Here is a 24,270-nt window from a genome sequence, read left to right as displayed (position 1 = left end):
AGTATATCACATGTAAGCTTGTGTGGGGTGTCATAAAAAGCAAAATTAAATGCGCTACAATATCGTTTATACATTTGACCTTGTAAATACCATAGTTTGCGAGAATTTTAAGTTTTATTTAAATATTCCCGAAAAAAAATCCGTTTTTTGTTTTCATCAACTTTACTAGTAACTTTACAGGAAGACATTATATCAAGATATATTATGAATGCTATATTAATAAGCTATAAAATTCCATTAAAATTTTGAAAATCGGTTTATAAACAAGCAAATTACACTATTTTTGTTCCATACCGGATGACACCACCAAGAGTCGGATGGCTGTTTCAATACAATTTGCAAGGCAAATGATGTTTAAGTAAAGGTAACTTGCTAAACGATATTTATAAGTCAAGTCAAGTCAAAATATTCTTTATTCAAATAGGCCTAGCAACAAGCACTTTTAAATCGTCAAATTTTACAAATATCATCTTAATCTAAATATCAGAGCAATTTATTGATGCAGTTATTATTGTTCTAAAAAAACATTGAACTATTATAGATATGGTAAACTTAATAATAAGAATTTCACAAAAAGATCGTCAAACATCAAAATTGTATAAAAATACTAGTCTAGAACCTTTCTAGAATAAAATCTAAATGTCAAAAAAAACGGTATATATACATTGAATTATCAATTTCATCATTAATAACATAACAATAAATAATTCATTCTTTACAATCACACTTAATCCCACGGTGTTTCATCATTCATGTAGTCTTGTGTGCTATAATAGGCTTTAGAGATAAGCTTACGTTTTACATAATTTTTAAATTTACTAACAGACAATTCAGTTATAATATTAGGAAGTTTATTGTAAAATCTTACACAATTACCCATGAATGATTTCTTAATTTTATGGAGCCTAGCCTAGCCTAATTTTATAGTAAAGTAATATTTTCGATGAAAGTATTATTATCAAAATTAAGAATACTGAGATCGTTTTATTGTAATTTACTCCGGATCTAGCTAATTAAAGTTACACACTAATTAAACAAAAATATTTTTTTTTTACATATTATTTTGTCCCAGAGCATGCACCTTCGCATGCGCAAAGCATAGTGTATTTAAATCCGTGTTTTACTCTCCCACACCCTGTACAGCGTTCTTTGCACTTGCAAGACAATAGCTCCTTGCAGAGGTGTACGCTGGTCCATCATTTTTCTTTCGCCAAGCCTAGTTGCAAGAATCTAGCATTTGTGGGTCGCTATTCAGGTAAATTGGTCCCAATGTGGGTCTGTTAAGCCCTTTTTATATGCTGTAGGAGAGCATCCTGTTGAAGGAATATACTCGATCGCTCTGGTTTTTCCTAAACAAGATCCTCCTCGCAGTATTTACATTACCTATTTGTGTCCCTACTGGGAAGTTATATGTAGGGTTTGCAATTAGAATATTGTGATATTCTAATTATTCGAATATCCACCAAAATAAATATCCGAATAAACTGATTTAGATAACACAGAAATAACTATGTTTGAATACAATGATATCACCCCAACTAATTTTAAATGATTACTTGATTACTATAATAGCTAACATAATGTTATCTCTAAAACCGTACTTAATAAGGAGGGTTTATATCTGGATTAGCTGGTGCATAGTTGGAAATACATCCAATGCCTCACCTCGTGTTCATTCGTCATGAAATACTAACTATGAAAGCAATACTTACTTACTTCACTGGATCAGTGACCCAAAAAGAATCTTGGCCTTTGATACAAGAACAACGTCACTCTGCTCTATTCTGCACCACTCCACGCTAGTTGGATACTCCGAGGGCGTTTTAGGGCTACATCGCTCCTGCGGTATATCTTTTCACAGCCCGATTCTCTCCCGTCCACTCCAAGTGACCAAGCCTGCGAAGTCGTGCGGCTATAATCTCGCTAATTATATTGGGTGCCGCAACTAGCTACTCTAGCTCCCTATTTTTCCTACGCTTTCACCTTCTCTATCTTCATCTCTGATAGGTCCCAGAATATTCCGCCAGAATTTCGTCTTCTTCACTAAGAACTTGTTCTTTTTTTTCTGATTCAGAGTCCAAGTGTAATACTTACCGATGTCATTCATCAAAATCTAATTATTGTCTTATAGACTTGAATCATGGACAGTCTACTGATCAGCTTGGACACTAGAACTCGGCGAAGCGCTGCTGAGCATCTTAGGGCATTTTGGATTCGAACATCTATCTCCTCTTCCCGATTACTTTAGGTAGGTCTTTTCTTTTCGATCTGCGGTGGCAGCATGGTTCTATTTTTATCACTTGTCACTATGCCCTTCATGACAAATGATAAAGAGCCGACCATCTTAGCCCTATTCATTTGGAGATATTCTAGTGGTTGATTATCAGACCAATTTTCTCTCCTTCCTACTCTACTATCCTAGCCTTGGCCTTCAGGTTGCTTTTGTTTTGAGCCTATAGCCCCAAGTCATCAGGATATCCAATGATCTAATGTTTGCATTAAGCAACATTCGCATTCATTGTATAAAGTTACTGCGTGACACCTGTATGTACCTATCAAAATTGATGTGCTGTTAGTATTTGAATTGATTAAATATATGAAAATACTATATTTAAATGACAAAATGGTATGAAATTATTCATTAATTTCATTAGAAAATTGTTCCGGTTATAGGTCAATAACCATATTTAACGGAGCCGTAATATCCGGATCTTATGACCCGATATCCGGATATTTCGGATATCCGGATCTCAAACCCTACGCGCAGCGATTGTTCCGAGACAGTTTGTTTGACACTTTTGACGGGCAACGAGCACAAATCTTTCTTCTGGCATTAAAACGGAACTATTATTTTAAACAATCATTGAGTAAACTAAGTAGTCTAACGTTTTCGTAAGTATATGGAAAAACGCGATTTTTCGAATTTAATAAACATTGAGCGTACCTGTATTTAATTTGTTGACTGTCTGTCTGCATACTCAGAAACCCTACTATTTTTGCAGTACATGCCACTACTCGTGCCTCAAGAGCCGTGCTTCGTCGGTGCATCTACGCGCGTTCCTTCTCTTGCCACTAATCACGCGCTTGTCGCTTCTGTGTATTTATTGGTCTACGTTTTTGGTACTTGATTACAAAACTGCATGTTCCGTATAAAAAGGCCAATTTTTTATGGAGTGCGAATTTAAACAAAATCAAATGAATATGATTGCATCAATTTCCAATAGTATTAAAATTTCCCCCGAAGTACAACGACAGTAAAACATGAAAAACTACTTTCCGGGTGTCGCACCATGGTGCGAATTTGACATTGGATTTAGATATTTTTTCTAATTATTTACTCAATTTGCACTGAGTACATTACTTTCCCCAGACCCGCAATGGCCAAAATAGATTTTTTTTAATGTTGTATTTTTTTTTACCTGTTCCGTAGCTTAAATTAACATAAATAACACGTGCGAATTTAGATATAAGTGTTGTAAAACGTACGCCAAATTACACCGAGTACACCTTTTTTCTCTTCTTAGTTATAACCATTACATTATTTTCAGCCGATTTCACCCCTTTCCGGGGGGGTGAATTTAGTAACGATTGTATAAAGTTCAATTTTTAGCCCATACAAAACAATCCGTAGTGATTTTATTAGTCCTTAGAATTAGTTCCTGACTTTAGTGAAATTTGAGTTAATTTGACCGTACTAAAAGTGTTTTGAGTCGGTAATATATATTCTTTTTTTGTGGACTTATAATTAATGTGCAATATGGCTGCCAGGCCAGCGCTAGGTACTGTCGCGAACACAGTCAATTATCGCCACCTCAGTTCCACACTCATAAAATGTCGATCTTTGATTACTCACATGAGTTTGCCAGTAACCAGAAGTGTCAACGTCCATGCGGCGCCGCTAATCGTCGATTAATTCGCGCGTAGGCGCCAATGTTCAGACAACGAAAAGCGACGTAACAGCCCCACTTTCCCCAATATCATGCGTCTTTTTATTCCGTGTGCACACTTGCATAATTGGCAGTGCACAATTATGCAACGTTGCTATATTAAATATGCATTAGATCTTGAAAACACTGTATTGTCTAAACTTAAGACCTTTTTTGACGCAAGTAGTTGTCTTTATAAAAGTTCGATTAATTAATAAAGCCAGAGACAATTAAATTATATGGAGTACTAGCATCCATTGAAAGGCGTGTTTCTTTATATTGTAGTAGATAGCAATGGCGTAACATATCGTGTTTTGGACTCCGTTCAACACCATGCCTGTGCTTTTTTCGTCTTAAAAGTCAGCTGCAACAAATATTAATAACGTGCCTTTATAATAGAGACTGCCGTTCTTTATTGTCTCTGTGTCCGTGTTAAAACACATCATTAAGAACTCATTACAATATCATACAATTATAATAATTGTGGCGCCATGTCTATAAATTAGAATTATTACATGATAAAATGCCATCATGCCCATCATTCAATATTGTATGCATAATAGTAGCATATATGTTCGTTTTTTATACCAAGGGAACACATGTAAAAAACTGTATCCCATAATATGCTTCTGTTTAAGGAATTCTCTTCAAGATAAAAAATGTCGTCTTTTTTTTTTTATACTACGTCGGTGGCAAACAAGCATACGGCCCGCCTGGTGGTAAGCAGTCTCCGTAGCCTATGTACGCCTGCAACTCTAGAGGAGTTACATGCGCGTTGCCGACCCTAAACCCGCCCCCCCTCGATGAGCTCTGGCAACCTTACTCACCGGCAGGAACACAACACTATGAGTAGGGTCTAGTGTTATTTGGCTGCTGTTTTCTGTAAGGTAGAGGTACTTCCCCAGTTGGGCTCTGCTCTAGATCTGGGATGACATCCACTGGCTGTGCCCTACCACACAAAGCCAGATGACATTCACAATGCCCATACCTCTCTTCTCGTCTCTCAGGAAAGGTTTCAAATCACTTCTTCTTCTATCTTATTTCAGTACTTACCTATTTAGCAGAAAAAAATCCAAAACTTCTTGAATCTTGCTAGGAAAGCTGGGTATGAATTGCTTCACAAAAAAAAACAGAAGGTAGCGATATTTTTTCTCTCTTTCGTTCGTTTGTAGTTATATGCCCATATCTGATTAGATTATTGCTTAATTCTATTAGAGCACTGTTTGGTGCCTTATGTGTAAATGAACTAGGTTGTTTATTGGAAAAACTAGAGGTGGTACGATTTAACCAACGGTAGGATCTATATCTATATATAGCCAACTCTCCTATATTTAGCAGAAAATAATCCGAAGCGAATCATGCTAGGAAAGCTGGGTTTGATTTACTTCACAAAAAACAGAAGGTAGCGTCGTGGCTGCCATATCGACGCTTAAGAATCAATACTGTCTAACTAAAATTTCACAACAAAACAAGTCACAATTTTAGGGTCACATTTCCATTTACCTGTACCTATTTAACTAAGGTAACAATATTTTCCGTCTTTACATAAATAAATAAATATTATAGGACATTATTACACAAATTGACTAAGTCCCACAGTAAGCTCTATAAGGCTTATGTTGAGGGTACTTAGACAACGACATATATAATATATAAATATTTATAAATATTTTAATATATATAAAACACCTATGACTCAGTTACAAATATCCATGCTTACCAGGATTTGAACCCGGGACCTTCGGCTTCTTAGGCAGGGTCTCTATACCCACTAGGCCAAACCAGTTGTCACATATACAAAAAAAAAACACTGGTATGGTGTGGTGAGGCAAAGAGGGGACAGAAGTTTGTTACATTTAGCTCTACAACTTTCCATCTCCGATTGGATATCCAGACACAGAACAAGCTAATACTAGGGTATAATTTTTTGAGCACAAGGTATCCGAAGATGATGTCGAGGGCAGTGTGATATACATGACTAGGTCGAGCGAAATCGTTAAGTAGATAATAGAGTGAATATTAACAACCAAATGCAGTAATACTGTATTAATCCTGCATAGGTATCGATTTTGCTCCCACCTGTGCACCTCTGATTTTTTGAATGTCCGTTCCAAAAGCCTATGGTTGACGCAGTTTATACGCTGACGTGAAGGGCCACCCCACACTGGCATCTCCCGAGGTCTGGTGTCTAATCAACTCTATGGCTGCTCGACGCAAGGTTGGCGCAACTGAAAGTACAAACGCATACTTATCCCTATGAAGGATCTCTTAGCTATATAGTAAGCTTTTTCCTACACATTAGGCACACATACTTCCATATACTTACACTCAAGCTTATTCGTAGTTGTAAATCGTATAAGGCACTTTAGGGAAAGTGCATTGAGGTTACTTCGAAAGCAGTGTAATTTTGAAAATACCGAATGAATAGCGAATATCTATAAAACCACTTCAATACAGCAATACCCCGCTGCTGCAACCCTGCTACAACGCTTATAACGGCATCTTATCTAGCTTACTGTGGCTAATTTTTTTCCGCAAGTGGTCATGTGGCTACAATTTCTTTAGATAAGAGTAAGTAACTAAGAGATTGCGGATGCTCAATGGTACACCGAAGTGTGTTTGCCTACTGTTTTTAATAATTTGAGACAAAACAGACCTAAATTTGGTTTGAGGGGCTATTTTTGCATCATGAAAATTCGTCGTCCGACAAGGCTATTCTCACAAAATATTTTTTGAAGAATACAGAGATCGAAAAGTTATGTCATCCTCTATATATAGTCCTAATTTAGTTCTTTTTGATTTATTTCTCCTCCCGCGATTCAACAGCTTCGAGGATGCTAGGAATGCCTACTTGCAAGCCATAGCAGACCTTCCTCAAGAAGAGTACCGGGAATGCTACAAATCATGGTAAATCATGGTTATAGGCGGATGAACCGATGGAAGCTAAAGAAGAATATTTAAATGTTATTTGACTAACTTTAGTAGTTTTTTTGTATCTCAAAACTTTCGTAGTGACCTAAGCTTCAAAGTTACCCCAATGCACCTTACTTTTGCTCTTACTAGTCTTGTTTGACCTTTTGATCTTTGTTTAGAATGTCTCCGCATGGTCGCAAAAGCAGATATTAAAGTTTTAGTACATACTTAATATAAGCTTAGGTATACCATGATGTGAATATCTAATGTTAAACCAGCATTAACGTCAATATAAACTATTAACCTTTTGTCACTGACGATAAATCTGTTATTCCTCAGAGATAATAGAACCCACTTTGCTAAACATATCAAATTTCATTCTGCAGTCTAATAAGTCATAACTATTTATCAAACCTATCAGCCGGTGCCAAATATTGTCCAACGAATACGAATGGTTCAAGTTTCACTCCTACAGGTCCTATAGACGTATCTTCGCAAACACATCAGTCACTGGTCCAAATTAAATACTTACCTTCGCAAGCTCGTATTTTGCTAATTTATGAAATTCCAAAAGCAATCTTATCAAATTGTTATAAAGTTTACTTTTACAAAAAAATAAAGGCAGTGTTAAAGACTTGGATGATATTGTTGAAATGTAATGGAAACCGCTGCCTACGCTCCCTTCACTTGTCTTGCTTATCGTATACCTGCTGCTGCGACGAAGGACATACAACTATTAATAAACAAGTAAATAGTGATGCAACTGGCGCCATAAAATACTTACTTTGACGGAATTGGTAATTGAAGTGGTCTTGAAGTTATGCCGTCGAGAATACGCCCACCGCCCTAGGTTAAAAGGAGTTAAAATAAATATTCAAAAAATAGAAATCGACAAGGTCTTTAAATCTTCCACACTTAGTGGTATTCTATACATGGTACTAATGAGATTAAATGCACCCAGCTCTACGCAGATGATACTGCAATCCATGTGTTCGAAAACCTAGTTTTTTTTTTTAATATACCAATTTCTTATACGCGCTCCACACTGCCCCACCGTTTCTTGTGCCTCATTATACGATGCGACCGAGCTGAACTATCTGATCTGAGTCTGACTGATTTAGTTAGGTAGGCAATCATGATAAATTAATAAATCTGATCTGTAATAGTTAGTACAGTTAGCATTAATAGTAGCGGATGAAACAAGCTACCCTGGAATATTTTTCCAAATAGAGTTCAAAATTATCTGTCAAAATCGAATTGTTCTACAATCTACGTATACATAGAGGCGAACCAAGCAAAAAAGTGTGGTTAGCTTAGCCGGACTCTACATGTAGAGTAGCTTATACATCTCTTTTTGTTAAGCTATTAGGGCCACCCCACACTAGCGTCTTTTGAGCGTCGGCGTCTAGTCAGCACTATGGAAAATGGCGTTGCGGCGCAGTTGCGCCAACGTTGCGTCGAGCGGCAGCCAAAGAGTTGACTAGACGCTGCTCGGGACACGCTAGTGTGGGGTGGCTCTTAGAGAATGGTAGATACTTTTGACACAGTCGGTATGACACAGTCTGATACGTGACTTTTGATGCTGATTATACTCAATGTATCTCACCCGTACCAAATTAATTATAATATTAAATTAGCAAAAGAGACAATAAATAATACAATCCTGCAATTATTGCGAAGATGAGAATAAGCGTAGGTATGTAACAGTAAAATATTAAATAACTATGAATTGGTAAACTATGACAGTCCGCGCGTGCTTGACAGATGTTATTAGTTATTGTCATACAGCAAAACATTACGTCCACGATTCCACATTCTGTGACTAAGTAGTCATACATCTATGGTCTGTCGGTGTTTAATATCAGTTATTACCCAAAATAATTCCACGTGATGAAGTCAGAACCTGTCAGAACCTATTGGTTTCTATATCTATCAGTCATTTGAAAAGAAAAGAATGTACCTTACCTAATAATAGTTGTTTACCTAGGTAAACAAATGTAGGTACCTATATTATGTAAGCATGTGGTTCATATTGAATACTATTTCATCAACCAATAAATAGCATCAAAAAAATTAACAGACTTCACAAAATAATTTACTCGTAAAATGCCATCAATGGTATACATTTCATTCTCAGTTTCATTTTACTAAATGATGCTTTCCGAGAGCAAATAAACAAAGCTACCTACCTACAATGTAACTGGACAAGTATTTGATTGAGAAATGTATGTAACTTTCTGGCTTAGAAAACTACCTGATTATTCGCTCATGATGATAGAGAGTTTCAATATCCATTGAGAAAGTGATATTCCTGGAAATCAAACAAATTTGTTGGAAAGCCATGTTGAATAGCTACTCCTTTGACATCCGACCAGGTATGTCATTCTAGAAAAGAGCGAGACAAAAGACCCTCGCAATCCACTATAAGTTCGCTCTTGGATAGTGAACAGCTGTTACGAATCTCGGGGTCACATGCCACTGGTTGTCCCATGAAGACGACTTGCCATCGCTCGCGCAAGCAACGCAGTGCTGACAGTATCTTGCGCATATCGCTCGATCAAAGGCCTCGTTACATTGCTACTGATTGGCCTGAATAAGAATGCAACAGCAAATAGGCTACTACCGTCACTTTACTCGAAAAAAGTCTTAAGAAGCTTTGCTATTCGAATTTAAATAATGCTTTTTGGCTTCGGCGATTCTATACCGTCGTTTGAATTAAAGTGACGTAAGGGCAATGCAAAAGTATATTTAGTTGAGGCGATATCAAATGAATACGCAAAACGGTCGTCCCGCCCCCGTCGGCGCCGATCTAGTAACTTGTCTACATAATGTATTGAGTATTTTAATTGCGACCGACCCAATACCGTGTCGTTTATAACCATTGAATTAATAGGTAAAATACGATCCTTGAAGCGATATGTATATGGGTTGCTATTAATGAATGCATAATGCTCAGCTGATTTCTGTTTTCCGGCTATTCCGGTCTAGTCTAGGGGACTAGGTTTCTTAGCCCTGCTGTATAATTCATAGGTATCTGTTTTAAAATGTATGTGAGTCAATAACCTGAAATGATGAAATAATAAAAATTGCCGGTGTATTCCCGCCTCACGTGACCGCCGCCATACATGAGAAGGGGAGGTGGGAATAATTTACATGTAGCGCCAATTCCCATCTGAGCTGTTATTATAACAAGTAGAATTAAACATCGATTTAGCATTGCATTCAAACGGTCTTCTGCCTGCACCCTGCACACTTTGCAGTCACCGTTGAGGCTATAAGTACATATCCAAGACACTTACCTACCACAATATCCATGGACCATGGTGTGCTCTATTGTTTCACTGAGGTAGATTACACCTATTTTCGTTCCGCAAAAGATTCGAAGAAAACCCTAAAAACTGACTCATATCCTGAACAGATGTGTTTTATAATGCGTGCGCCTCTAGAAGGGAATCTAAGCCTTATTGTAAAGGAATTATTTATTTTGACCCACTGGTCATACGGATACAGAATTTGAGTATGCATTATATATATAGCTATTGACACTACCACAAAAATTATGAGCGCGTGTTTGTGCTCTTCATAAAGCAGTAGGCGTATGATGAGCACTTGTTAATATTAAATTGCCTACTTTATGACATTAGATGGTTTCGATTAAATTACTCTACTCTTATATTTAAATTTCCTACACGATAATATTGTAAGCACTTTATTGCATTTGCCGTTATTACCTCTTGGTTGGTCTCTGTTGCAAGCAAAAGTAATAATCCCGATGAATTGCGCATCAATTTAAGCCTACAGTTTTAATGGAACACATACTTTGAATGCATATATTGTACATATCATCATTCACAGTACTATTTATTAACGATTCGTAAACCTTATTGCATGCAAAGATATAAAGTCCACCGATAGTTAATAGTATTAGTTGTTACTAATACTGTATTAGTTGTTACTAATACTGTATTACTACTGTTGTAGTAACACACATGCCACCCTGTATAATTGTATTAATTTTCTTTTCCAATTAGATACATGCATGTTTTGTTTGTCCCGTGTTCTAATGTTTCTCATAAACATGCTATCTATCGTACTTCAGAAAATTATGGATATAAATGTTGCGAGCCCGCCGTGAGTAAAACTTAGTTATACAAGGAGCGCGTGGCCTGTGGCGTCACAGCAGGCCGCACGGCTGCGCAAAAATGGCTGGAGAGAATAAAGAAAAACACGTTTTTTTGTTATCTACGGCGTGAAAACATGCGTTTAAATATATACATAGTTGCCATGGCACATAATTTTCGTCATGTCTCTTGATGTCAAGATTATTATAGCAACGACATAACAGGAAAGTCTAAGAGCCACCCCACACTAGCGCCTCACAACTACTCCCAAGCGTCTACATCTAACTAGTCAACTCTCTAGCTGATGCTCGACGCAACATTGGCCCTATAAGGGATTAATTTTAGCTTTCGTCCAGGGGTTAGGTTTACGAGGATCATACTTAAGTAAGCGAACTTTTCAGTTACATACTTCGAAGCTGTTAAAAGCTCATACTTTAATAACTAAAATAAACACTTAAGTTGATCATAACGACATATGCAACCCATTCGTTCACGTGTCGCACTTTGCTGCATGTGTTTCCCATAATAAGCAATGGAGGTGTGAAGTTCTGAGTATTATCTTTCTAACTGCTTATGTTCCAGTTCTTATTAACTAATAATACAAGGCCAGGCAGAAGGTAAAAAGGATTGATAGGTGAATAATCAACGTACATTAAGTGTCCTAACCTGAGTACCCAGTCGCCATACTAGCTGTTCAGAAAAGTGAATATTTATGATACCTTTGTACGTGTACGAATACCTAATTATGTGACACAATACGATATAGCAAGTTGTGTTCCAATTAAATCTAATATATTACAAATCGACAAAGGTCAACATTTCAGTATATTTTCAACACACTTGCTTAAACGGCGTTTTTAATCCACCGATGTTTGGCTTATAATCCTAGATATTAAACACGCGTGCTTTTTTCAGTATATTATACCACTCGTGCTTTTTCATTAGGTATATTATACGAGTGAGTTAAGAAGGTAACTGATTGCTAATAATATGTATGGAAACGGAGCCGTCTTAAATTGGTCGAGTAGATTTTACAACGTGGACTGGCGGGAGCCGGCGCCCCGCTCGCCGCCGAGGCCTGCGGCGAGCCGGCCGGTCCCGGCGGCGGGCGGGGGGACCGGCCGGCCGCCGGCGGTGGGGCGAGGGGCGGCAGGCAGTATGTCAGATGCAACACTGCATACTAACCAATTTAACAATTAAAATTTGATTCATATGAAAGTTTCTTATTTCCTCACTAGTGTGTTGAAAAACATCGTATGAAACGCGTGTGCTCTGGTCATTACACACATCGGCTTTCTTATTGCGCGCTCGCTTGCAGCTCGCGCGCACAATATCGCCTCGTGTGTAATGACCAACTTAGCACACTTGTATCATAATGTACTATTATGTTGTTTGGCCTAAAGTTGCAAGCGTTACCGTAAGCTTGTATGCCACCAATAATTAATCAAAAAGTCAAATAGAAAAAAAAAAAACAACCCACCACCATGAAGCAAATTAATACAAAGGCGCCTTAACATTCTTTCCGACATATGTAAATGATGTTAATTCAAAGGGGCGTGTAGTAATATAATTATCGCGAGTTACCGTACGAATCAATGATCATTAGCATACAGTAGGCAGCCCAAACATTCTCGGAATGCAGCGAGCGTCCTCGCTTGCAGGCGTATGCAGCCATCATTGGCCTTGACCACACATTGAGTGAGCCAGACGTATTCGCACGCGAATTATATACCAGGTGGGCCGTGGGCCACGTAACACGAGGAAAAAATTAAAGCATATAAATATTGTACTTACTCCTCAAACAAAAAAAACTTTTGTTTAATAACTTTTAAAAATTATTCATACAAATTAATTATAATCCTCAATATAAATTATACATAGCTCATTGTCACGCTTCAAACATTACAAAATTCGCGATACATTGCGGTCATAGAACAAACTACCTACAGTTTAATTTATTGCTCTTGTTACAGAGCCCACCCGGTATTTATAATTACTTTTCTTTAAAAAGTTAAAAATTGAGATTATTTAGCTCATCAGCTTATTAACGTTTTATTTTTAAACAGAAAAAGTGTGGTGCGAAAAGCCCATTTTATTGTTCAAAAGTCTACCTAAGTGCACCTTATACTTACCTCGCGGTTTCATAAGGTGGCATTTACCTTACCTTAGTTTAAAGTTTTAACTCAAGATTGAACGACACTTTTGTATGCAACTTGGAGGTTTCTTCGCTAGCTACGATCGCCTATAAGAAATCTGCATAATTTTACACGTTTCTCTCCTTGGCTATGACCATAAATTACTTAAGTACCGCAATCGTAATCTTTACCAACATAAATCACCATTAATTGCAGGTTTTATCCTGTATGACGTAATTACCAAGTAAATGCGTATGTCGCATAATACTTATATATTGATCATTAAAATTAGCTTCCTATACCCAGGTAGCAAACTGACGTCAGTGACGCACAATTGACGTCATTTATAGGTCATAACAAGGTCAGTACTCTATTCGTCGAGAGTAGACGTTTCACTGACGTCTATTTAAGGTCATTATTAGGACGTACCATTTTGGACACAAAATTGACGTTTCACTGACGTCTATTTGGGGTCACTATCAGGACGTACTTTCTTTGTCACAAAATTGACGTTTCACTGACGTCTATATGGGGTCACTATCAGGACGTACCTTTTTAGTCACAAATTTGACGTTTTATTGACGTCTATTTGGGGTCACTATCAGGACGTACCTTTTTAGTCACAAATTTGACGTTTTACTGACGTCTATTTGGGGACACTATCAGGACGTACTTTCTTTGTCACAAAATTGACGTTTCACTGACTTCTATTTGGGGTCACTATCAGGACGTACTTTCTTTGTCACAAAATTGACGTTTCACTGACGTCCATATGGGGTCACTACAAGGACGTACCTTTTTAGTCACAAATTTGACGTTTTACTGACGTCTATTTGGGGTCACTATCAGGACGTACCTTTTTAGTCACAGATTTGATGTTTTACTGACGTCTATTTGGGGACACTATCAGGACGTACTTTTTTTATCACAAAATTGACGTTTGACGTACGTCTATTTGGGGTCACTATCAGGACGTACTTTCTTTGACACAAAATTGACGTTCCACTGACGTCTATTTGGGGTCACTATCGGGACGTACCTTTTTAGTTACAAAATTGACGTTTTACTGACGTCTATTTGGGGTCGCTATCAGGACGTACTTTATTGTCACAGAAATTACGCTTCACAGACGTCTATTTGGGATCACTATCAGGACGTACCTTTTTAGTCACAAATTTGACGTTTTACTGACGTCTATTTGGGGTCACTAATACGACGTACTTTCTTTGTTTTAAAATTGACGTTTATTTGGGGTCACTATCAGGACATACCAGCTTAGTCACAAAATGGACGCTTCACTGACGTCTATTTGGGGTCACTATAAGGACGTACCTTTTTAGTCACAAAATTGCCGTTCTACTGACGTCTGTACGGGGTCACTATCAGGACGTACCTTCTTAAGTCATTAAATTGACGTGTCACTGACGTCTAATTGGGTTTGTAATATAATGGTAATTGGGGAATCTTTTGTAAAAACAAGAGACTTGGCAACACTGCCGTGTTGAAACAGCGATTGCAGCGCCGCTACGCCCCGCCGCAGCGGCGTCACAACAACGTTATTAATTTTCGAACAACGAGTCAAAGACGTGCAGGCCTACCGCGAAAAACGAAATTCGGAAATTGAGGGGATCTTTCTCTTTTACTCTCACTAAGACGTCATTAGAGTGACAGAGAAAAATGCCCGCAATTGACGAACGTCGATTTTCGCGGCTATTGCCCTGTTTCACTAAACGTGATTCTTAATATTAGCGTAGTAACTTCTTATAGAAATTTACATCTATTTGGGGTCTCTGTTAGTAGGACGTACCATTTTAGTCACAAAATTGACGTTCTATTGACGTCTATTTGGGGTTACTATGAAGACGTATGTAACCGACAAAATAACGCGTTTCGTTTCTTGATACCAATTTGTCAATTTGTAAAATATTTATAAAATAAAAAAAAACATTTCCGTTTGTTTCGGTAACTCTAAAGTTGTAATACAGTATTTTTTTTATAGATTTTATAATTAATAACACCAAAACAAGCTTAAAATTGTTATTTTTAGAAACATCAGAAGTTGGAACGGAACGATATTCTGACATTTTGATTGAAGTGTCATGTGTCATGTATCGTTTCCCTCCTTTTCCGTTTGCCCGGTCTGTTGTGTTGTGTTGTATCGCGTCCGTGGGTGCTGTGCAATTCGAGACTCTTAAAGGTATATTTTAGTTTTATCACATGATAAACACATACTCAGTGATGAGTACATACTCAGTGATACAATTCAGTGATCAAGACGGCGGATCAATATCCATTGTAAAGAATCAGTGGATTACGCCAAGGCGTCGGGAGGTATTTTGGCCACCCGTCAAGGGATCTAAAGCTTTTGAAAAGGTGTTGGCGGATACCAAAACACCGGATGAGAAATGGAAACGATACTTCATCCAAAGAGTTTTTTGTGAGACTGGTACGTATATATTTATTTTAAGAACCACGTGGATTTTGCTATTGGTAAGTCACGTACTTAGAGGTATCTGGATGCAATATTTCTTGATTTACCGAGAGCTTAATAATGTTGGTGGAAGTTTCCGTTTTCTGTGATAGTTCAGTTTTTCGAAGATAAAATATGTAGAGTCATTGCGTTAATTTCCGTACAGATTATCAATTAATGTAATTGATTTTTAATTTTCTATTTGCGACATATAATTTTATGTAAATAGATTGATATATTGTTTTGACATTAATGATTGCAATAGGTACGTACAAATTTGTGCAGCAAAGTACGTTTATATTCAAATTTCGTCAAGTGGACGAAAACTAGTGCCGGACAAAAACCAACACACCTACATATAGGTAGTATTCTTGTTGGTATATTGAGTAAAATATGTTACGTTACTGTAGGTAATGTCATTGTCACAGCAGTGTTATGGATTTATTCGGATTTGTTATAGTATCTTGTAAGTTTACATATTCAGCAGTAATCTTAATTACAAACAGTATAGCAATAATTTAGTGAAGTTCCGGGTAAAACTTATTACCGGGTAAAAAAAAATATTTTCGATTAGTTTAGCGATACACAGACAAAGAGACAGAAAGATAGAGTTGCTTTCACACTTATAATATTAATATGGATGGACAGCTTATGGTCATTTTCATAAACCTATTGCTGAGACAAGTAGCAGCATTTTTGGGATAATTTTACCTTGCATTGTGTCTGTATTAACATAACTTCTGTAGTGTCCAGGTAAATGGATAATTGACTGTACTACTAACCACTTACTACCCTGTTCCTACTCCATCCTACATATTTACCAATAACCTTGTTTTAATTGACTGAGGGATGCATTATGTTGTGTTCATTTATTATTTTTGCATGTTGTGTGTATTTTTTATTTTATTTGCATGTAAAGACGATATAGATAAAGCCAAAAGAAAACTGAAACTGGTCGAGGAGACATCAGACTTACAGACTGAAGCAGAAGAAGAACCAAATTTTAAGCGGAAAAGAAATAACAGATATATTTCCACAAGCGATGAAGATGACGGTCACATAACGCCACCACCAATTAAGAAAAAAATCTTGAACAAAACAGCTGCTGCTGCTTACTATAGAGGTAAGTTGAGGTTATAGCCAACGGGCCATTATTATTTATGAATTAAGTCCCGCCACATTGAACAATTATGATGCTGTAGATACTTGTTGCATGTGTCAGAATAGTAAGAGTAGCATTTTTTTCTAAGGTTTATTTAATGGTTAAACGAACTTACCTTAAGTGAAGTTTGGCCATAATTATACAAGACGCACATCCGAAGAGATTTATATATTTATACGTTTACAAAGTAGTATTCATTTTTCAATGTACTAGGCATCGCACAATATGTTTAAAGCAAAAAAAACATAAAATAAAAAGTACCTTAACTGACACTCCCCTCCCCGGCCACTCACGCCGCGCCAGTAATCGTCATTATTTTTAGAGCAAAGCGCCTATTTTATACATTTTTGGGGTTAGCTTCTGCGAAATTGCATGGGTTTGGGAGGGTTATAAATCTCTTCGGATGTGCGTCTTGTATAATTATGGCCAAACTTCACTTAAGGTAAGTTCGTTTAACCATTAATTATACTACGACGTACATCCTCGAGATTTATATATTTATACGTTTACAAAGTAGATGTTTAGAGCCAATGTTAAAATAGGTGCAAATAACCAAGTGAACATCCATAATCAATCGTTTATTAGGTACATTGTTAATTAATGATTGGTACAATTTTCGCTTGACTAAGAATTTTACATCTAAACATGATCATAAGTTGCTTCCGCAAAGACACTATCCTCTACACTAGTCAAGGGGCGATTATAGTATTTCGCGAAAATCAATGAATTTCCGGTCCATCCTGCGGTTCGTTTTATGAGGTCTATTGAGATACCGTTCCTATTAGCCGCCGAAGTGGATGCGTGGCGTGTGCTGTGAGCGGAGAAGATATTAGTATTTATTCCGCTTTCCGATAGCACTTGTTTAATCCAGCGGGAGATAGTCGCCGCGCTAGCGTTATGTATCGGTTTTTTGATAGTTAATATCAATTTGTCTGATTGAGGAAGATTCCTAAAGTGTTTTGTCATCTCTATGTAGGCGGATAATGTCTTTTCTGGACATATTTGTACTTTGTTTGTGAAATAAGGTATAATGAGCCGCGGATTAATGCGTCCTGGAGCAGAGGTTTTGATCAGATCACTGATCATGATTTCTATACCTGAAGCATTGGTTGTGATACTGGATAGTCGAATAAGTGATAGCGTCTGCACACGTTGTGCAGTTGACAACGCGAGCAGAGCCACCATTTTTTTTGTTAGTTTGTCCAATGATAAATTTTCGTTGGGATACCAGTTTGACAAGTGATCAAGTACTAAATTTGGATCCCAGGTAGTGTGATATTTAGGTAAATTTGGTTTGATCCTAAATACCCCTTTTAGGAAACGACTTACTCGTTCGTCTTCACTCAGACATTTACCCAGTATCAGCGCCAATGCTGACCTCAGACTACTTAAAGAAGAGTAACTTGCTCCGTTTTTAAATTGTGCTGTAAAAAACGTAAGTATTACAGGAATATCAATCGTATAAAAATCATGTTTTAATTCTTCACAAAAACCCCACCATTTTTTGTAGGCACAATCATATTGTTTTAACGAAGATTCTGCTAGTGATGCTATTAATATATCAATTATTTCCGGACTTAACATTTGTCTTGAGTACGCTTCCCTGATAATAGAGATGACACCAGGGTAAGCTTTTTCCAAAGTGGGTGACTGCCCCTGAAAGGAGACAGAAGTAAGTCATGATCAGGCCCAAAATAAATAGGACTGCCTATCGATAATTTAGTAAACAACGGATACCAGGGTTGGCTTGGCCAATACGGCACTATGACAACTCCGGTTGCTCGGTCGTTAATAATTTTGCGTAAGCACTTAAGAGTAAGTGAAAAAGGAGGAAACGCATAGAACAAATAGGTACTCCAGTCTATCGTGAAGGCATCAATATTAAAGGCTTCGGGATCGCGTTTCCAGGAAACGTAATTAGGGCATTTAGCATTAATTCTGCTCGCAAAGAGGTCAATTTCTAAACAGCCGAAATTCGTTACAATCGTGTCAAACGCGGATTGCGATAGGCTCCATTCGGTGTCTATATTAGATCGTCTAGACTCTTCGTCCGCCTCAAAGTTATCCTTAGATTTTATATATGATGCGAAGACGACAAGTTTTTTAGTTTCGCACCACTGCCAGATTTCGCGAGCTAAATCATTTAAGTGTTTGAATTGAACGCCACCACACCTATTGATATAGGATATTGCTGTGGTATTATCTATGCGCAATAATATTTCTGTGTTATGCAGGTGATTAGCAAAACATTTAAGGCCATTAAATGCGGCTTTGAGTTCTAACGCATTTATATGTAATTTTAGTTCATCGTTGTTCCAGAAGCCTCCCGTTCTTTCATTATTACATGCTACTCCCCAACCGGTAAGAGAGGCATCTGAGAATATTTCTAGTGCATATCGTCCGGTGCGTATACAGTTTTTAGCAGTCATAATATTATTAATCCACCAAGTAATGTCTGGCTTAAGATTAGGACATAATAACATGGATTTGTCAAAATCGTCCCCGCATTGTTTAAGTGCTAGAAATTTTTCTCGCTCAAAACGCTTGGTATAGACCCACCCATAAGCAGCTGCTGGGCAAGCAGAACATAGCAGGCCAAGAAAACTTGCGAATTCCCTTATGACTATAGAGCGCTGTTTAAAAATTGTTTTAGCGCGATCGTAGATTTTTTGACGTTTCTCTAAGGGTAACTTGAGGCACATTTCTCTTGAGTCAAGTTCAAAACCAAGAAAGGTTTGAGTTTGACTAGGAGTAAGGTGACTTTTGTCGTAGTTTATAACAAACCCTAGCTTAATTAGCAGACTAATTGTTTCTCGGACGCAATTTTGACAATCGGTAAGGGTAGACCCCATGCAAATTATATCATCCAGATATATAGCTAAAATAAGGCCTTTATTTCTCAAAGAGGTAATCAGTGGTTTCATCAGCTTCGTGAACACCATTGGGGCAAGGGACAATCCGAAGGGTAGGCACTGAAATTCAAATAAATGACCTTGAAACTGAAACCTTAAAAATTTCCTACTAGACTTGTCTATAGGCACCAGGAAATACGCATCTTTTAAATCAATAGTGGCCATAAAAAAATTTTTTGACATAAGTTTGTTAACTGTTCGCATATCCTCCATTTTGAAATGCTGTGGAGCAATAAATTTATTGAGGCTCTTCAAATTTAGTATAAACCTAAAAGTGCCATCCTTTTTAGGGGTAAGAAAGATTTTTGAGAGGAACTGTCCAGGTACGTTTTTACTGCAGGGTACTATTGCGCCCGTATCAAGTAATTTAGAAATTGCTAAATTCAAATGTTCAATTTCAGACATAGTAAAATTGTTGTTCTGGGGAGATGAGCCTAATTGTACCACTGGTTTATCAAATGGGATAACAAACCCTTTCACGTATCCTAATATTACGGAGTCATCGGTCAGCTCACGCCAAAAATTAAAATAGTAACGTAATCGTCCTGCGTGGGACGTTACCTTAGTTAAGTCTTCGGATTCTTGGGGTTCGGCTTCGGCGCCGCCGGTGGTCGATCTGCAACTGGTGGAGGGCGTTTGTATGGCCGTTGGTTGTAATATCGGTTCCTCGGCCCACCCTGCTTGCGAGGTCCTTGCCCCTGTCTTCTGGGTGGGCCCCTCCAGTTTTCCCGATAGGTGTATTTCCTGGTCGCATTTTCATTCCTTCTATCGCTTCGTTTGATTTGCAGGCCAGATCTTTCTGCCGTCTTTGATGTTTTTATTTTTTCGCCCAGGTTGACTCCAAAGAGATAAGCATCTCTCTTAACGTCTTTAACAATATTATGGAAATTTTTATCTAGACTTTGGGAGACCAATTTTCTTCTGTGCATGGTGTTTTCGTAATGTAAATCCGATAGGATATTACTTACTTGAGAGAGATTCCGGAGCATCTCAATTTTGTTGATATCAGTTTTAATAACTTGGGACGTGAGGTTTGACAGGGCAGCAATACCTATACCAAGGTGTTGCTGAATTTTTTCTATGCTTTTATCCCTGTTTTTAACGGTTTCGCTCAGTATCGGTGCAATTTCAGGGTTGAGCTGCGGAGCCTTCAGTAGAAGAAAATTTTCTGGTATTAACGCCTTCTCCAATATATCCTGCCTCTGTTCTTTGGTCAGGCCGTTCACAATAATTCTACCCCAGCGTTCAGAGATTTCTTCCGATATTTTAGGACCCAGCTTTTCGTCCTTGTCTTGGGGGTCGCCGAGCGCCGCAAGGATGTCGTCCGGCAACGGCGCAACGCTGTCGCCTGCAGCCCCATTAGTGGATGGGGCATGACCATTACCAGTCGAGTTATCACCTGGCGAGGCAGTTATATTCAAATTTGGAGCTGAGTTTACAGCACCAGATTCGTCTCCAGGAGCTGCCCTGGGAACACACACGGTCGACCTTGGGCGTACTAAAATCGAATCATCTGACTCATCAGAAAAGGGCGCCTGATAGTATTCATCGGGTGGTGGTGAACCAGGGTCATAACGCGAGTAATCGCTTCTATGGCTTTCTGAAACCGTAGTTAAAAGAGTATCTTAATAAATCATAATTAAGAAATATTTAATTGTGATCGCAAACACGTTGCGATATACTAATTGGTTATCAACCATGACCGCGTCACAGAGTATAACCTTCAAGAACTCATAGTTGAGAACGGACCATAAAAATACCAACCATGACCACATCATGGAGTGTATTTTGTCATTGCGCTAGTAGGTACTTGAGGTCGGCGCAGACATTATAACTATCAACCATGACCGCATCATGGAGTATAGTTGTCACAGCGCTAAGCGTCAAAACTCCGATAAAGGTATAACAGAACAAGCACAGAATGCTAAGTGGTTATCAATTATGACCGCATCATAAAGTATAACCGAAAACCATGGTATATAGATATATATCATCGTAACTGGATTAGTTACGTACATAAATGTTGAGTTATTGGGGGTTAGACTTATTATTTAGCGTTTTAAAAACGATATTTAAAGAGAGATTAAGTAAACCTTTTGATAATCGTACAGAAAAGTAGTACATATTTCTAGAAAGGAACGGTCATTATTCAATAGTTATTATCTATTGTGCGCGCTAAGCGCGCGAGATAAGGTTGTTTTCCGTTTGATATAGTACTACACGGGAACAAGACTTACCCCCGCTCTCGGAGTCTGTGGAGTTATATCGTAAACGTTCTTGTAAACGCCTTATTTTTCTTCTTATATGCGAGTCCCTGTCCTTGTGTTTTCGTTTTCCCATTATACCACAAGACAAACAATAATCAAAGATAACTAGATTAGTTATAAGAGAAAAAACACGTAATAATTAGGTAGTCTCGATGTTGCGATGCCCGCACAAAAAAAACGAATGACGATTACTGGCGCGGCGTGAGTGGCCGGGGAGGGGAGTGTCAGTTAAGGTACTTTTTATTTTATGTTTTTTTGCTTTAAACATATTGTGCGATGCCTAGTACATTGAAAAATGAATACTACTTTGTAAACGTATAAATATATAAATCTCGAGGATGTACGTCGTAGTATAAATTGTCAATATTCAGTTTAGCAACTTCATAGGTGTGCAAAGTGTCAGAATTTACTTCATAACTGCCATTTTATGTTGCTGCTTTCTCATAATCAAACAACTTTCAGCCAGTTTATTTAATGTATTTTTGTCCCATGGTTCTCATGCAAATATATTATATGATATATCAGGTGCTTCCTATAACATTAGAAAATAATTAAACCATATTATTGTAACTCCTCAAACTGATCAACATTTGTTCAGCAACTTTAAAAAATTATGAAATCTTCAGATTTTCTCTTTTTCATACAAATTAAATATTATTTTCAATGTATCTGTTATCACAGTTCTAAGTATGGGGAACCCCCAAAATTTATTGTTTTTTTTTTCTATTTTTGTGTAAACATCTTAATGCGGTTCATAGAATACATCTACTTATCAAGTTTGAACAGTATAGCTCTTATAGTTTCGGAAAAAAGTGGCTGTGACATAATCGGACACACAGACGGACCTGACGAATCTATAAGGGTTCCGTTTTTTGCCATTTGGCTACGGAACCCTAAAAATGAAATTTTTGACAAAAACTTATTTTGGTCAATATATATAGCTAGCTGCTTACTGCTTACTCTGTTATATCCATTAAGTGTTTCTTCTAGTAAAATTTATCTTTTTGTTAGAACACTGTTTTGGCATGGAGAGACAGATGGAAGGTTTTTCCTTTTCTGGTATGGACCCTTTAATATCAAGAGTAAATAGATATATTTTGTGTAGTTTTTTTTTATATAGAAGTATGATATTACAAAGAACTCTCAAAAATAATACGTTATGGTTTGTACAGATACCCGTCAGGCTCAGCCAAACATTACCCGAGATTCCCGGGAAGCTCCTTCAACACCAGAAAGTAAGTAAATCATAATTAATACATACCTAATAGAATATTATTCTTACCAGTAAGCCTAGCATATGATTGGCGCGAGAGTATGTCGCCGCTAGATAGACTACCCATCTTATTCTAACTGTATTAATTACAAAGGGACGGGTAGTTTATTTCGCGGCGACATAACCACAGGTGATTTATTTTTTAGGGTGTCGTACCAAAAAGGTACAAAAGGAACCCTTATGGTGCAACTCTGTCCGTCCGTCCGTCCGTCTGTCTGTCTGTTTGTCACATCGCTATCGATTTGGAATATTACTTATAGTCATCAATAATGCTAACCCAAACACATTGAAAGTGTTATTTTTCTATTTTATTTTTATTCAATATGAAAAATGCCCCATATGAAGAGAGGACAAAATTTCAAATTACTAGGTCTAGTGGGGTATCGTTTCAAAGATCTTAAATGTACATTTCAAAAAAAATTTTGATTAATTTTTTCATAGTGAAAAATAATCATTAATGAAGGGAAATGTAAAACAAATTGTCACCTGAGCCGAAGGCGAGGGTGGCAAACACGCGGGATGGAATGTCCTATGTTTCCTCCCGTGGTGCGCATACTATTTTTCTGCTCGACGGAGGCGGAAAGCGGCAACTTCGTTTAGCGCAGCGGGAGCAAAGTTGACGCTTTCCGCCCAGAGGGCAGAAAAAATATAATCATGCCTATATCTTGAAAACTTTTTTGTCACTATCAAAAAACCTTTCGAAATTTAATTTGCAATTTAACCTCCTTTGCTGGTGTTAATTATACTTGAAATTCGTATGAGATTACACAAAAAACACCTTTTTTTTCAAATAAAACAAAAAAAATTGAAATCGGTTCGAATGATAAAGAAAAAAAACAACATATGTACACAGGTCCCGCAAATTAGTTAGCGAATTTGCCGATAGATGACGCTGTACACAATTATACTTAGTATACTTGTGGTCATTAAGTCTTTTGTATTTTTACATGAGATAATTGAAAGTTTGTACGGAACCCTCGGTGCGCGAGTTAAACGAACTCTCACTTGACCGGTTTTTTTTATTTTGGACTGGGTAAGTCGGTCTAAGCGTGCATTGTATTATTAATACTCATAGAAAATAAATATAATAC

At 37.5% G+C, this 24,270-nt stretch overlaps 2 protein-coding genes across 2 annotated transcripts; one reads left to right on the top strand and one right to left on the bottom strand.

The window, feature by feature from the left end:
• Positions 1-15,298: 15,298 nt before the first annotated feature.
• LOC133532784 (uncharacterized) lies at positions 15,299-16,815 on the top strand. The gene is made up of 2 exons (XM_061871605.1): positions 15,299-15,541; positions 16,485-16,815. The coding sequence occupies exons 1-2, from the start codon at positions 15,313-15,315 to the stop codon at positions 16,703-16,705; spliced, it is 450 nt and encodes a 149-aa protein (XP_061727589.1). The 5' UTR covers positions 15,299-15,312; the 3' UTR covers positions 16,706-16,815.
• A 469-nt stretch (positions 16,816-17,284) lies between these two features.
• LOC133515637 (uncharacterized) lies at positions 17,285-21,979 on the bottom strand. Its single transcript, XM_061848207.1, has 3 exons — positions 21,877-21,979; positions 20,201-21,263; positions 17,285-18,383 (listed from the first exon to the last, which is right to left on the bottom strand). Exons 1-2 carry the CDS (start codon positions 21,977-21,979, stop codon positions 20,206-20,208), a joined length of 1,161 nt encoding a protein of 386 aa, XP_061704191.1. The 3' UTR covers positions 17,285-18,383; positions 20,201-20,205.
• Positions 21,980-24,270: the final 2,291 nt, after the last annotated feature.

Source organism: Cydia pomonella, chromosome 2, assembly GCF_033807575.1.
Source record: "Cydia pomonella isolate Wapato2018A chromosome 2, ilCydPomo1, whole genome shotgun sequence".
Taxonomy (NCBI): domain Eukaryota; kingdom Metazoa; phylum Arthropoda; class Insecta; order Lepidoptera; family Tortricidae; genus Cydia; species Cydia pomonella.
The sequence above is the reverse complement of the archived record's forward strand: the minus strand, read 5'-3'. Positions and strand labels throughout refer to the sequence as shown.